Here is a 15653-nt window from a genome sequence, read left to right as displayed (position 1 = left end):
GCTACGAGAAGCCGGTTTGGCTTGTGCGATGTTGCCGAAAGACTTGTCAGGGACCAAGCGAAGTGGCGCTGTGGTAGCACACTGGACTCTTATTCGGGAGGACGACGGTTCAGTCCCGCGTCCGGCCATCCTGATTTAGGTTTTGCATGATTTCCCTGAATCCATGCTGGGATGGGTCCTATGAAAGGGCACGGAAGACTTCCTTCACCATCCTTCCCTAATGCGATAGGATCGATGACCTTCCTGTTTGGTCTCTTCCCCCAAACAACCCAACCCCAACTTGTCAGGAGTCAACCATTGTACTTTATTGCTGGCACCAGTGGTCAAGAGACTGTACAGTCGCAAGAAGCCGGGCTCTGGCCAACCACGTAGCGCTACCGAGAGGGTAGACAATAGTATTCTGCGTCGTACTACAACTGCGGCAGCAATTTGAGTATTAGTCGGCATCACAGTGACACAACGAACTTTTACAGATCGGTCGCTTTAAGGACAGTTCCGAGCCAGACGCCCTGTAGCGTGCATTCCGCTGATCCCCAGCCACAGCCATTTGCGGCTGAAGTGGCGTCGAGCCAGATCTCATTGCAGGAAAGGACGGAGGTCTGTTGTGTTTTCTCATGATAGGTGATTCTCAGTCGTTGCCACTGATGGCAATATGTTGGTTACAAAGAGGCCAGTTGAGGGTATGCAACCAACCTGTACCATGCTAGACAAACTGGACCTAAACCTGGAGTTACGGTCTGGGTTCCAATTTCATATAACAGATAGAACGCTCTGGTGGTTATCTAACGCATCTTGACTGCAAAATTTGTATGTCTGTCTGTTTGTGCCGGCTGAGATGGCCGATCGGTCCTAGGCGCTACAGTCTGGAACCGCGTGACCACTACTGTGGCAGGTTCGAATACTGCCTCGAGCATACACGTGTGTGATGTCCTTAGGTTAGTTAGGTTTAAGTAGTTCTACGCTCTAGGGGACTGATGACCACAGCAGTTGAGTCCCATAGTGCTCATAGCCATTTTAACCATTTATCTGTTTGTGCTGACTCTCATGAACTGAATTCCAGGGAGTATTTTACAAGAGAATATTGTCCACATAGCACTGTTATAACCCAACATACTCTAAAGAATATCGACATGTTGCCTTGGTTTTCTCGATCATCAGATATGTCTCCAATCGTGCACATGTGGGACGTCATGTGATGAGAACTCCAGTATCGTCCACAGAGAGCACTAATCGTCCCTGTATCGACCGATCAGGGGCAACAGACATTGAACTCCATCCTACAGTCTGACATCTGGCACCTAGACTAGACGTTTATGTACTTGCATTCAACATTCTGGCTGCTATACCGGTTATTAATGTACCAGCATTACGCATATTCAGTGGCTTACCTCGCACTTACAATTACCTGTGAACTTGCAACGTTATTCATGATAATTTCTCGACACTAGTTCCACCTCCCGTGAAGACATAACAAGGTAGTTTATCACCTCTAATAACACTGGTTACATAGGTAGACCTGATAGATACTGTTTGGCAATGCGTGAGACAAGTGGATCCAACATGTAAATGAAGTCGTTATGATAAGCTCATGACCAAAGCAAGTCGTAGTGGTCTGAAATTTGACGTATAAAATAAATCTGATTTGTGAATTACCGTATGTCTGGTGATTAGAAAAAGTGGAAAATTTATCCGTTCCGGACGGGAGTAACAGTTGATGTTTTAGTGTCTTATAACCTTTAATGCTCTGATATTACAATAGTTGTTCCGATGGAGGTGCAACATTACGCTTCTTACAACAACATCGTTTCTGTACGAAAATCAGAGGCGGTGGCAGAGATCGCCGGAGCTCCGGACCTGCACCTGCGCAGCGGCAGCGAGCTGCGGCTGATATGCAAGTTGAGGCGGTCCACGGAGGCGCCCGAGTTCGTCTTCTGGTACCACGACGACCGCATGATCAACTTCGACGAGGACCGCGGCGTGGCTGTGAGCAAGGGTCGCGGCGGCAGCCAGCTGCTCATCCCGAGGGCGGAGCGCACCGACTCCGGCAACTACACGTGCGCGCCCTCCAACGCTAGGGCCGCCAGCATCACCGTGCACGTCATCGAGGGTGAGTGCGATCCGCAACAAACCACAACAAGCAAGGACAAGAAGTACCTCTCCGAAGTGAATGCGGACCATTTCTAAAACAACCATTTAACAATTTTGCTTCCAGTATCAGTATCTCCTCTTGATGGCATGTCTCCCTACTAGATGTGTTCGTCTCTCAGGCTTCGCTAAATCTGTGTAAGTTTCTGTCATTAATAATCACTTCAGGGCTTCATCCTCTTCCACTCTTTCATAATCATCATGAACAGGGGTAAATCTGTCATCACCGCACAATTACCTCCACTGTGAACGTTGCGTCTAGTGCAGGCTTCAGGGTCAGGATCACTATGTGAGATAAATGAGTATGAAATTGGACAACGTGTCCAAGGAAGTGTAAACATGACGTAGTTGGGGTAAATTATAGCTTCTAGTGATTGTCAGACTTAGCAGCTACGACTGGGGAAGCACTAATTTCAAAATATGCCAACAAACTGGCAATAAACTAACACAATAGGTAAGGTTTGCTTGTCAACCTTCCTAAAAATCCCTTCCATGCTTCGTTGTGCTAGGGGAAACATGTAACTGAAGATTGCACAACTAAGCAGACATTGGAAGCATAGAAATTTCCAGGAGGATGAAAACTGTGTGCCGGATGGAGACTTGAACTCAAGACTCAAACTGGTCCCGAGTTCGAGCCTCGGTTTGGCACACAATTTTAATCAGCCAGAAGCTTCAAATCAGCGCACACTCTGCTGCAGACTGAAAATCTCATTCTGGAAGCCAATGGTAACAAATAACATTCAGGTTAACCTGGTCGTGATATGTACCAATGGTTACAATGCAGTGAAAACGTGTGAAGAAAGTAACAGAATCATGAAATATATAACAGATGATGTGAAACTGAAAGTATTTGGAAATTGGGATGACACATAATGAAGGTAAAAGTAGTCACAAATAATGTGGAATATGGGCTTCTCGCTATCGTACGAGAGAGGGAGTGGTTTATGAAGTTATAGAGCTACCCTTCATTTCTTGAAGTTCTTATTCATAAACCCCAGAAAACAGAAACATAATGAAATCATGGTAGTTTGGAAATACGGTAGTAACAGTCTCAAGGGCCCATTGGGATAGCATTTGGACTGTAAACGGGTTACGTGAAATTACTCAAGCTAGGAGAATTCCTTTGAACTTGAGCATAGCTAACTCAACACGTCGATGTTAACGCAACAAAATCGACAGATGTAAAAGTAATATCCGGAGTACCGCAGGGAAGTGTGATAGGACCGTTGCTGTTTACAATATATATAAATGATCTAGTAGAAAGCATTGGATGCTCTTTAAGGCTATTCGCAGATGTTGCAGTTGTCTGTACCAAAGTAGCAACACCAGAAGGTAGTAAGAATTTTCAGAACGACCTGCAGAGAACTGATAATTTTTTTTTTTCAATGAAAATTCCGCACTGGCTTTACGAATGATTATTTAATAAGAATCATTCATACAGCGAGTGCGGAATTTTCTTTGAAAAAATTTCGAGATCTTCCGTAAAATATCTAGGCGCAACCATCCAGAGTGAATTAAGTGGAATGACCACATAAAACAGATAGAGGGAAAAGCAGACATCAGACTCAGATTTGTCAGAAGAATCTTAAGGAAACGCAACTCATCGACGAAAGAAGTGCCTTATAAGGCGCTTATTCGCCCGGTTCTTGAGTATTGTTCATGTATCTGGAATCCCTATCGGATGGGACTGATAGAGGAGATTAAGAAGATCCAAGGAAAAGCGGCGCGTTTCGTCACGGGATCATATAGCTGGCAGATGTTACAAGAGAAGCGTTGTGAATCACGAAGAGATTTACTATAGAAATTCTGGACAGCACTTTCCAGGAGGATTCGGACAAAATATTACTTCCCCCCACATACATCTCGCCTATTGACCACGAGGAGAAAATTCGAGAAATTAGAGCCAATACAGAGGCTTCCCGACTATTATTTTTCCCACGTGCTATTCGCGAGTTGAACAGGGTTGGAGGTATAAGATAGTGGTACCGAAACTACCCTCCGTCACACACCATTACGTAGTTTATGGAGTATGGCTTGGATGTAGGTAACTAGAAATTCAATAAAATAAGACGAAAAATTGGGAATTTAAAGGGAACATAGAAGTAAATAGATTATAAATGTGATCGTGTGAAATAAATGCTCTAAATTTGGTGTAGCTGAGAACTGGTATAAATTAACTCATATAAACAAAGCTTCAGCTATCAAAATTATGACAAATGTAAGTTCAATGGAGTCACGCCTAAACTACGAATCTCCCCCAGATATACATGAGGATGATCGTTCACCTATTAGCAAGGATAGAATTTCTCGCCCCCACTGACCTCTACCATTTCCCTTACACAAGCAACATAAGTTGCCTAGATATGTTTCAAGCAATAGGAATATAACAGGTTGTACTATGCTACTGTTATCATACTTTGAAATAACAGTGTTAGTGTTGTTCCATCCATTTTAATTTCTGAGGCCTGTAACGTGAGGAGAGCAAAGGTACATGTGTGGGGCTTGTCAACCACACAGTGAAAACGTATGGCGTGTCTCGATGTTAGAGCTTCTCACTGGCAGTGGTTTTCCGACATTAAGCTGGCCAGTGATGTGTTGCGCTACGGTCCGTCAATCATCTGTTGCAAAACTCTACACTCAACAATAGTCCCTAGCAACAAGACGTTTTTCCAACTGATAGTTGGTTTCAGCAGAGCAGATTTTTGTAAATCGAGGCATTCGCTGTAGATTCATGATACAGTGGACCGTGAAGAGTGTTACACTACCTGAAGAATGGAGTGTCTTGCGTGTCTGATAGCCAAGATCTGCCCGTGTTTCAGTAAGCAGATTTGGCAGGTACGAAAGAGAGTGACGTCAAAGGCCAGTACAGGATCTGTCGATATGGCAGTCACTTGTCATGCTGAAGTATTAAGTTCGGAGTGGAGACAATAGCGCTGTCCTTGCAATGCTACAATTATCTCAGATTAATCACTACTTTTGTGATTGTTTCTATGTGTTATTGTGTTTGCATGAGCTTTTTTGTATACTTTGACGTCTTTTTCATTATTTAATACTGTCAGAAGACAGAATTTGTGTATCTTTGCAGATGTGAAAATAGTCATCTGAATTGACTACCCGGATGCGCATTTTCCTTGGACACGAAAATAAAAACCACCACTTAAAAGATCCTAGAACTAGACACGCTCCTCACTTTGTAAAGTAACAGTATCTACTGACCTGCTGAACTTCGTAGGAAGCAAGGCTCATGAGAATCTGTACTCTTATTACCCATCCACGTGTGCCTGAAGATAGTAAAGGCGATCGAATTTGATGCCTGCAACTTTGACTGCCGGAGGTAATTAGACACAGTTGCGCACTGCCACACACCGAACCACATAATGGCTAATGGAGGAATGAACGACTTGTTATGGATATACACACATCAAAAAATGTTTTGCATCACCTCAGTTCCGAAAGTTCCGGAACCTGCACAGAAAGTTTACAGATCAACAAAAACATCATTTCCGCCCTTTCTAATGCTCATGAAAACCAGTCATTGCATGTTGTACCACCATACAGTGAGCCCTTCAGAGGTGGTGGTCCAGACTGCTGTACACACAGGTACCTCTAATACCCAGCAGCACGTACTGTTGTATTGATGCATGTCTGTATTCGTTCTGGTGTACTATCCACAAGTACATCAAGGCACTGTCAGTCCAGATCGTTCCGCTCATCATCGGCGATTTGTCATAGATCCTTCAGATTGGTGGGCATGTCGTTCATAAACAGCCCTTTGAATTTATCCTATGCATGTTCGATCTGTCTGGAGAACATGCAGGCACTCTAGTCCAGCGATGTCGTTATCCTGAATCAAGTCATTCACAAGATGTGCACGATGGTGGAGAGAATTGTCGTCCTTGCAGACAATCCCTCGCCAATATGCTGCCGATGTGGTTGCGTTATCGGCCGCAGGATGGCATTCACATATCGGACAGCCGTTACGGCGCCTTCCATGGCCACCAGCTGCGTACGCCGACCTCACGTAATGCTACCCCAAAACAGCAGGAATCTCCACCTTGCTGCACTCGCTGAACAGTGGGTCTAAGGCGTTCAGCCCGACCATGTTGCCACCAAACACGTCTCCGACGACTGTCTGGTTCACAGCATATGTGACACTCATTGGTGAAGAGAACGTGATGCCAACCTTGAGCGGTCCATTCGGCATGTTGTTGGGCTCATTTGTACCGCGCTGCTTGTTATCAATAGTTGCAAAGATGGACCTCGCCATGGGCGTCGGGAGTGAAGCTGCGCATCATTCAGCCTATTGCGCACAGTTTGAGTCGTAACACGACGTTCTGTGGCTGCTAGAAAAGCATTATTCAAGATGGTGGCGTTGCTGTCAATGTTCCTCCGAGCCATAATACGTAGGTAGGGGTCATCCGATGCAGTAGTACGCCTTGGGCGGCATGAGCGAGGCATGTCATAGACAGTTCCTGACTCTCTGTAATTCTTCCATGTCTGAACAACGTCGTTTGGTTCACTCCGAGACGCCTGGACACTTCCCTTGTGAACTTCTCTTCCTGGCAAAAAGTAACAATGCGGACGCGATCCATCCGCGGTATTGACCGTTTAGGTATGGTTGAACTACAAACAACACGATCCGTGTACCTCCTTACTGGTGGAATGACTGGAACTTCTCGGCTGTCGTCGCCACCCCCCCCCCCCCCTCACCGCCTCCCCGTCTAATAGGCGCTGCTTATGCATGGGTAATTACATCTTTGGGTGGGTTTCGTGATATCTCTGAACAGTCAGAGGGACTGTGTCTGTGAAACAATACCCACAGCCAACTTCTACCCTCAAGGGGCGATGCAAAACACTTCTTTATGTGTGTATATTTACACTCCTGCAAGCGTGCGTTCTGATCACAATGTTTATTAAAAAAATTAAATGAATGTTCCACTTTTGAGTACGAGCCATGACAGATCTAGAAGTTCACAAAAAAGTGTCCAGGATGCACGACGCTTGGAATACATGCCAGTTGTGTGCGGGTTACATGGTTTGCAACAATACGTGATAATAGACTTCCTCTTTCATTGTGGTTCATAAGTTAAAACCGATGGGCGTACATTTTACAGGGGATAAGGGAAATTTCATTAGTGGCCTGAATACAGTCAACCGGTTTGGTACTTTCTAATCGAATTTTGTGTAGCAGAGTGCAAAGAAAATGTCATCAGGAAACATTTTTTGACACTAATCCCTAGATACACTTTGTTCAAGACGGAAGGCACAATGAGTACGCTAATAGACAAACGCACCACCCTTCACCCGCAACTAACGATTGATTACCTGCAACCATGCGAGGTCAGCGTGAACAGTCTTCCTGCACAATACACACTGTGCCAAGGGCCTTGACTGTGTCTCGCAGCCGTGTAAATATAGCGTGGTGGGCTGGTCAGCTCCGTACAGACATTCCTATCGTCTCTCGACAGCGGAAATGTGCTCAGACTTCCAGTTCCGTGTGTAACTCAAGTTACAAGCTACACCTGCCCGTAACTGAGTTACGCAGCTATATCGTAGACTATTATACATCGATAAAAAGTGAAATAGCCCTCTATTGGGAATTTCAACGTGTAGACATAAAATTAAATTTTGAGTCCCCGGTGGAAATTTCGCAAACTCCTCGTGACTGTGAGTGGCTAATGAGGTTGCATAAAAGATGTTTCACAATTCCTATTTTGTGCTTTTTCTGGCTGTAACGCGGACTTGGTGGACGTAGTTTTGATGAGGCATATATGATCGGGAACATGACGTTCGGATCGAAAATATCTTTGAGATTGGATCACTGTCCGATCTTTACGGTAAGTGCTCAGTGGAGACAATGAGCTCCGACCAGTATGCCGTACTGGAGGCCTCTGCATTGGAATGTTTCAAGTACTCATCAAGTACTCATTGTCGGGTACTCTTCTACGTTGCGAACGACGTACACTTCAAAGTCGAGAGTGCGGTGCTCCCGTGGAGTGCCTCAGTACACTCTCAGGTTACTAACGTACCAGTTTCTCGCTGCTATAGCAGCAGTCGGATGAAAATGGTGTATGATGACAGAATTGCAATAGTGACTGCCTACTTACTGAACCTTCTTGTCACCTCGGAACGCATGAGATTTGAAAGTGATCCGATCTTCAAACCTACTTTCTGTCCAAACCATACATTTGTAGACACCAAAAACTTCGTTCGAAGAAGACTCAGGGAACACTAGTGCCGTAATTGAGGCAACTGGTCTCAGGAAATAGCAGCTATACAAAGAATGCTTCTGGCACCAGGTGAAAAATTTGGATGTCATCCCCCTCCCACGTTTGCGACCATATTCAAATTTTATAATCCTCACATCACCCCTTTTCTCATCCGTCCTTGACCATTTGCTATATTTCAATGTGAAGTACGGAGAAAGAGTATTTTAACCAGTAGTAATTTTAAATCGAGATCTCATTGATTGCTCATTCCGAGAAGAAGTGTCCCAACGCTCAATTTCAGACTCCAAGCAAAATAAATCGTCGTAGCTTGTGTGCCTTTTCGGAATTGCAGTGAGACAAAACTTAATTGATTATGAAAATTCAATCATTGCTAAGTTTTGCTTAATTCTCGTGATTTTGATAATACGAATCCATGAAACAAAACTTTTGTTCACATTTAGAGAACACTAAATAAAACCAAGTTTTTGATGTTAACCTTTATAACTTTTTTACGTGATGAATCTTAAGACACATCTCAAAATCTTACACGAAACACATGTGCGGTTCTTGTTAACTTTACTTCTTTTAATTGGAAAACTTGTGACATTTCGCTTTGTCTTAACTCTATCCCTACACTATACGATAAAAATGGAAACTGTGTTGAAAGGCAATTCTTTTGGCTTTTATGAAATTTCATATAGATAAAAAGTGTTTCTTATTTGCTTTGTAATTGAAAAGCTCTTCAGTCATCGTTATCACAGAAAACAACAATTAGACAAACAAACACACATTTTACTTTTTGCTCTGAGGATGATTAAGATACATTTATTTTTACAAGAACGAATCAAAAACTTCTAAGATTTTATCCCCGTTTGCACTTACATGTGATTGACGTATCATACGCGAACGGATGTTCCAGGTGCCGAGAATTCTTCCGAGTTGTATGGCCGTGGTTCATGGAAGTTTTCTATCCCTGACGTTTTGTCTAAAGCTACGTTGGACATCTTCTTGAGGTGCTCCTGAGAGTGAGACTGATGGCAACTTGAAACATAAAGTCTATCGGAATGTTACACATACCGACAGATATTGGCATAAGGATTCCAATCACCATCCACAACAGAAAAGAGGTGTAATGATTCAAAGACTGGTGGACAGCGCTAAGAGGATTTGTGCGCCGGAATACCTGGACCCCGAGTTAAAACATCTAAAGCAGGCCTTTGAGAAGAATGTGTACTCTAGTAAGGAAATAGAGTTTTGCGACCGAATAACAGGATGCATAAGGAAAAAGATAGGACACAGCGATGGAAGAACACGGTTTCTCCACCCTTCATAAAAAAAGTAACGGATCAAATCGGCAATATTTTAAGGAAACATAACGTTCGACAGATTTTCAGACCAACTAAGAAAATAGGCCAAGCATTTCGTTCCGTTAAGGATAAATGTCCCCCTCTGTCTGCAAGTAGTGTATACACGATTCCGCGTACGTGTGGTAGGGTCTACATTAGAACTACAAAGAGAAGTGTGAATACACGGTTGAAGGAACATAAAAGTCTTAGCCGATTAGGGAAAACAGACAAGTCAGCATTGGCGGAACATGTTCTTCTGTTGGGTGATCACGTATTGAAATTTTCGAAAACTGAAGTTTTATGCACTGTAACGAACTATTATCCACGGCTATATAGAGAACCCATCGAAATATATAAACATAGGGATAATTTTTACAGAGAACAAGAAGCTATGAAACTCAGCGATATATGGACAGTGGCGCTACAAATCGATGAGAAATTTTATCTTTGATGTGCTATGATCGGTAGCTATGATCGATCGATATCCTTGACGAGGATTATCTCTGCTATCACTTGAAATCTAGACTACGCCTACTTTCCAAGGTATTTAGGCCGTTCTTCGGTGTCCGACTCGTCAGTCCGCAAGACTCGGCACAACCAGGAGCACGTCCGAATATGTCCAACGTCAGGGATAGAAGAGTTCCATGGACCACAGCCATACATTGCGGAAAAATTCTCGTTGACTGACGTATTTTCTTTCTGGCCCAAACTGCCGTATCATTCTGTTCCAAATGACCTTGTTTCTATCTCCTGCATTTCAGTTTAAATAGAACTAGGTAATTGAGACTTCATTGTGTGCTAGATAATCTGAGATAGGAAACTATGAGCTTACGCTAGATGAAGGCTCTCTCGTAGCTGTCAGTGTTCACAACGACTGTCAGCATAAAGAATGCGCTTGGTCTGACATTTGGAAGGACAATTTCGTCACCGTATTTGAGAATGAATTGCAAGCTTAGTTCTAGTCTCGGTATTTTGATGGCTGTGCAGCAAAAACCTGAAGTTCAAACTTTTTCAGTACAATTAGTGACCGTTCACATCACGACTATAAGTTTTACAAAAACTCACACATTATGTCTTCAGGTATTTATTGACAGACTCACAGTAGATCCCTCTTGTGTCGAGAAGAAACAGGTATATTTTATTCAGTGAAGGCAATCCACAGATAATTTCAGCATTTCTTCTCCTTCCTTCCCTCCTCTTTCTTTCACCCCTTATTAATAGCCGTTCAGTGTTATCAGTGCTCAGAAAAGCGCCCTCTTTCGAAAAGTGACATATCCATGTCACGACATTAGGAAACACAAAACTTTCGCTACGCACACCGCTATGACTGGACATGTTTCGAGCTCACATGGATGAGAGAAGAAGACAGTCTTGGTTGCGATGCTGAAATTATTATTTACTAACTGCATTACAGAAGACAGTCATGGTTACGATGTTGAAATTACTATTAATTAACTTTATTAATTTGTCACGTAGTAGTTCTTTTTCAACATGACTTTGTTCAAGATCTTACTGTTTGCATCGGCGCTACCATTTGACCCGCAATCCAGTTTCTAATTTAAGTGACTATTTTCACCTAGTACTGTCTTCTGTTTTTATTTCAGATTTGACACATTTTTATGAAGGAAACTTATGCTCCAAATAATGTATTTGCCAGACTATATGCTTCAACAGAGTGGTTAGTTATTCGTAAAATTTTCTGATTAATATTCTCAAAAATATCCCTTCACAACTTATGGTCAATTAACTTCATCTACGGTGGTGAACCCGTTCTTGTCACAGGCGCAGTGTGCCTCAGCGGTCAGTACTGTGCATGTGGTAGCAGGATGTAGAAAGACGCTTAAAGCATTACAGGTCTGTTCTGCCTCGTATTCACTGGATCACATTACGTGTTCCGATAGATAATTACACTGAGGTGACAAAAGCCATGGAATAGCGGCAGGCACGTATACGGATGACCGTTAACGCAAGCTATAAAAGAGAACTACTTTGGCGCAGTTGTCATATGTACTCAGACGAGTCTTGTCAAAAGGTTTCCTGCGTGATTATACCCTCACGACGGCAATTAAGTCTTTGAACGTGGATTCGTGGTGGGAGCTAGACGTATGGGGCATTCTATTTCAGAAATAGTTGGGTATTCAATATTCCGAGGTCCACAGTGTCACAACTGTGCCGAAAGTACCGTATTTCAGGCATTAGCTCTCACCACGGACAACGCCGTGGCCTATGTCCTTCATTTAACGACGGAGAGAAGCGGTGTTTACTTAGGGTTGTCAGCGTAACAGAGAAGCAACTGTGCGTGACATAACCACAGAAATCAAGGCGTGACGTACGACGAACGTATGCGTTAGGATAACGCGGCGAAATCTGACGCTAATAGGCTATGGTGTTGACGACTAGTAAGAGTGCTTTAGCTAACAGCATGACGTGGCCTGCAGCGCCTCTAATAGGGTCGTGACCATATTAGCAAGACCCTAGACGACTGGAAAATCTAGGTCTGGTCAGTGAATCCAAATTTCAGTTGATAAGAGCTGATGGTAGGGCTCTAGCGTTGTGCAGATCCCACGAAGCCCTTAGACCTATGATATGAGCAAGGCACTGTACACGCTGACGGCGGCTCCATAATGGTTTGGGCTGCGTTTACATGGAATAGACTAGATCCTTTAGTCCAACTGAACAGATTAGAGAGTGCAGATGGTTATTGTCTGCTACTTGGAGACCCTCTTCAGCCTTTCATAGACACGGCGTCCCCAAACAACGACGAATTTATATGGGTGGTAGTGCACTGTGTCATTGGGCCACGGTTGTTCTTTGTTTTGTTTGAAGAACATTCTGGATAATTGGAGCGAAAATTTGGCGAAACACATCCCCCGATATGAATCCCGTCTAACATTTGTGCAACGTAACAGAGAGGTCAGTTCCTGCGCAGACATATGCACCGCCAGCACTTTGGCAGTTATCGGTCAGAGAGTTTGCATGGCTCAATAATTTTGCAGCAGACTTCCAACGAGTCCATGCGATGTGGAGTTATTGCATTACAGGCGAAAGGAGGTATCCGGTGACTTCTATTACGCCAGTGTACTATATATCTTTTCCGTTATTCCCTCCTTTACTTTGTGGACTATAACTTACACGAAAATGACAGGTTGCAGGTTTTCCTTTCTTAATGTTCATTCCGTTCATTTCAATATATCAGATAGAATGTATTTTCCTCTACTATTTCTCCTGCACATGACGACGGCGCCTTATTTTTGAGGATCTCGTTGCATCAATGCTTATCAACATATGCCGGTAATCCCAGTTTCCAATTTTCCTAATTTCATCGTATCCCTAAGTACGGTCAAGCCCTTATAATTAGATTGTATTTCAGTGTAGGCCAATCCGAAGAGAGCTGGAATTAGGCGAAATGCGGGTCTTTGATGAATAAATAAAGAGTAAAATGTGAGTCAGGAGACATACCCTAAGGCTTCAAGGAGAATAGAATAACACGGAAAATAAAATAGCTGCATTTCCCAAGAAGGCAGGTGCTGACAGGTGATGAAAGTACCGCGCTATCGATATAATAAATCACTGTTGCAAAATACTAAGAGACAGAAACAGACGACATGGAGATCAGTTTTGATTACGGAGAAATATAGAAACACGTGAGGTTAAGGAATTGCAAATATACGTTTATAGTATTTGTACACATATAGAAAGCTTTTGAAAGCGTTCATTCGAATACTTTTTCTGAAATTATAAAGGTAGGAAGGATAAAACAGATGGAACGAGAGCTTATTTACAATTTGTACAGCAACCACTCTGCAGTTATAATACTGGAGGGGCATGAAAGGAGAACAGTGGCTGAGAACTGAGTAAGGCAGGATTGTAACCTATTGCAGATGTTATTCAATCTGTACATTGAATAAGACATAAAAGAAACCAAAAGTAAAATCTGGAGTACGGATTAGAGTCCAGAGTGAAGAAATAAAAATTCTAATGTTTGCTGATGTCAATGTAACTGTGAGACGGTAAAGGATTTGGAAGAACAGGTGAAAGGAATGGATCCGCCGCTCGTGGTCGTGCGATAGCGTTCTCGCTTACCACGCCCGGGTTCCCGGGTTCGTTTCCCGGCGGGGTCAGGGATTTTCTCTGCCTCGTAATGACTGAGTATTGTGTGATGTCCTTAGGTTAGTTAGGTTTAAGTAGTTCTAAGTTATAGGGGACTAATCACCATAGATGTTAAGTCCCAAGGTGCTCAGAGCCATTGAACCATTTTAGAAAGGAATGGACAGTGTCTGGGAAGGTGGATATAAGATGAACAACAGCAGAAAACAAGGATAACGGAATGTAGTAGAATTAAAGATGGTGAGGATAAGGGAATTAGACTAGGAAACGAGACATTTAAAGCAGTAAATGAGCTTTACTATTTGGGCGGAAAAGTAACTGATGATGGCCGAAGTATGGACGATATAAAATGTAGAGTGATAATGGCAAGAAATGCATTCCAGAAGAAGAGAAATTTGTTAACATCGAATATAGATTTATGTGTGAGGTAGGCTATTCTGAAAGTATTTCTCGAAGTGTAGAAGTAAAATACGGACGATAAACAGAGAATAGAAGCTATCGAAATGTGGTGCTACAGAACAATGATGAAGATTAGACGCGTTGTTCACGTAACTAAATAGGGAATTGAGGAAAATAGAAATTAGTGGCATTAACTGTTTAGAAGAAGGGATCGGTTGATAAGACAAATTCTGAGTCATCAAAAGATCACTAATATAATACTAGGGGCAAATGTGGAATGGGGACGTCAAAAATCATGGAGATATCGGATGAAGAGGCTTGCACAGGATAGAGTAACATAGAGTAATGTGGTAGTCCAGTCTCCGGACTGATGACCACAACAACAAAAACAACGACAACAATAAGAATTTCAACTTCGCAACCAAGACTGTTTGCTTCTCGTCATTCTACATACTGGATACTGTATCATTACGCCAGGAAGTTGTTAACCTCATACAGAGCTGTTTGTTCGTGAATGTAATAGAAAGTGGCCTAGCCGCTCGCTGGTGTCTTCAGTTGCGACGCCCCCGCGTGTTGCAGGCGAGAAGCCGGCGGCGATGCAGCACGACAGCCGCAGCGCGGGCCCGCCCCCGGCAGCCGCCCCCGGGCTGGTGGTGGCGTTGCTGGCGCTGCTCTGCCTGTGGTCCTCGCTGGTGCTGGCGCCCGCCTGCGCGGTCCAGCCTGCGAGCAGCTGACGCCGCTGTCTGCTCTGCGTGCGCCGCGGGCCCCTGCTGTGACAGCAGGGTGGCCACCCGTGACACAGCAGCTACTGTGCGCCGTCAGCGTCGAGCCAATTCACCAGTGCTGATTACACGTCTCACGCCACTTGTCTATGTGCAGGTGACTAGTGATGACATTCAGGCGTGAAGACAATGTATGGACGTACGGAGAATATTTGGTGTTTGGGGACTGGAGATATTTGTATATTGGCAATTTACCCATCGACAGCGCCCAAAACTTATTGTATACAGCATTGAGTACAGGACTGCATTATTATATACAGTAAGTGATATTTTGTCACTCGTCAGATGGTCTACTTTCTGTAAATTGTATAGTTAAATAAAGTATTTTGCCAGCAGCAGTGTCGTTACACGCCATGTTTGTGAAATAAGTTTCCATAATTGCACTTATTACTTTCCTACTCGTACACCTATTACAGTTCTACGATGTACCTGTCGTAGATATGTTTGCTCATTCTTTTCGATTTGTTCCATCGAACCTTCCGAATTATAAGCAGAGTCTGTGTAAAATTATAGACGAGCAATTACAAGATTGTACCTTCAAATATTTGGATTTCTATACTGAAGAATCTTCAAGAAGGCTGACCTTCTCTTCATCGTAACTTTGAGTAGGAACCCAAGAAGTTCCGTTAACGCTACTGAATATCTTTATTGATCATTGGTTTAGC

At 43.4% G+C, this 15653-nt stretch overlaps 1 protein-coding gene across 2 annotated transcripts in view; it reads left to right on the top strand.

The window, feature by feature from the left end:
* Positions 1-15356, top strand: part of LOC126273009 (lachesin-like) — an 822715-nt gene extending 807359 nt beyond the window's left edge. Inside the window, exons 5-6 of one of the 2 annotated variants that reach the window (XM_049976377.1) lie at positions 1823-2107; positions 14786-15356. In XM_049976377.1, coding sequence (XP_049832334.1) covers positions 1823-2107; positions 14786-14940 — 440 coding nt within the window. In that variant the 3' untranslated portion in view covers positions 14941-15356. The remainder of the gene's footprint in view (positions 1-1822; positions 2108-14785) is intronic. The other variant, XM_049976375.1, reaches the window with a different exon arrangement.
* The last annotated feature ends 297 nt before the right edge of the window (positions 15357-15653 follow it).

This window comes from Schistocerca gregaria, chromosome 5, assembly GCF_023897955.1.
Source record: "Schistocerca gregaria isolate iqSchGreg1 chromosome 5, iqSchGreg1.2, whole genome shotgun sequence".
NCBI classification, from domain to species: Eukaryota; Metazoa; Arthropoda; class Insecta; order Orthoptera; family Acrididae; genus Schistocerca; species Schistocerca gregaria.
Note: the sequence above shows the minus strand (reverse complement) of the source record. Positions and strands in the feature narration are given on the sequence as shown.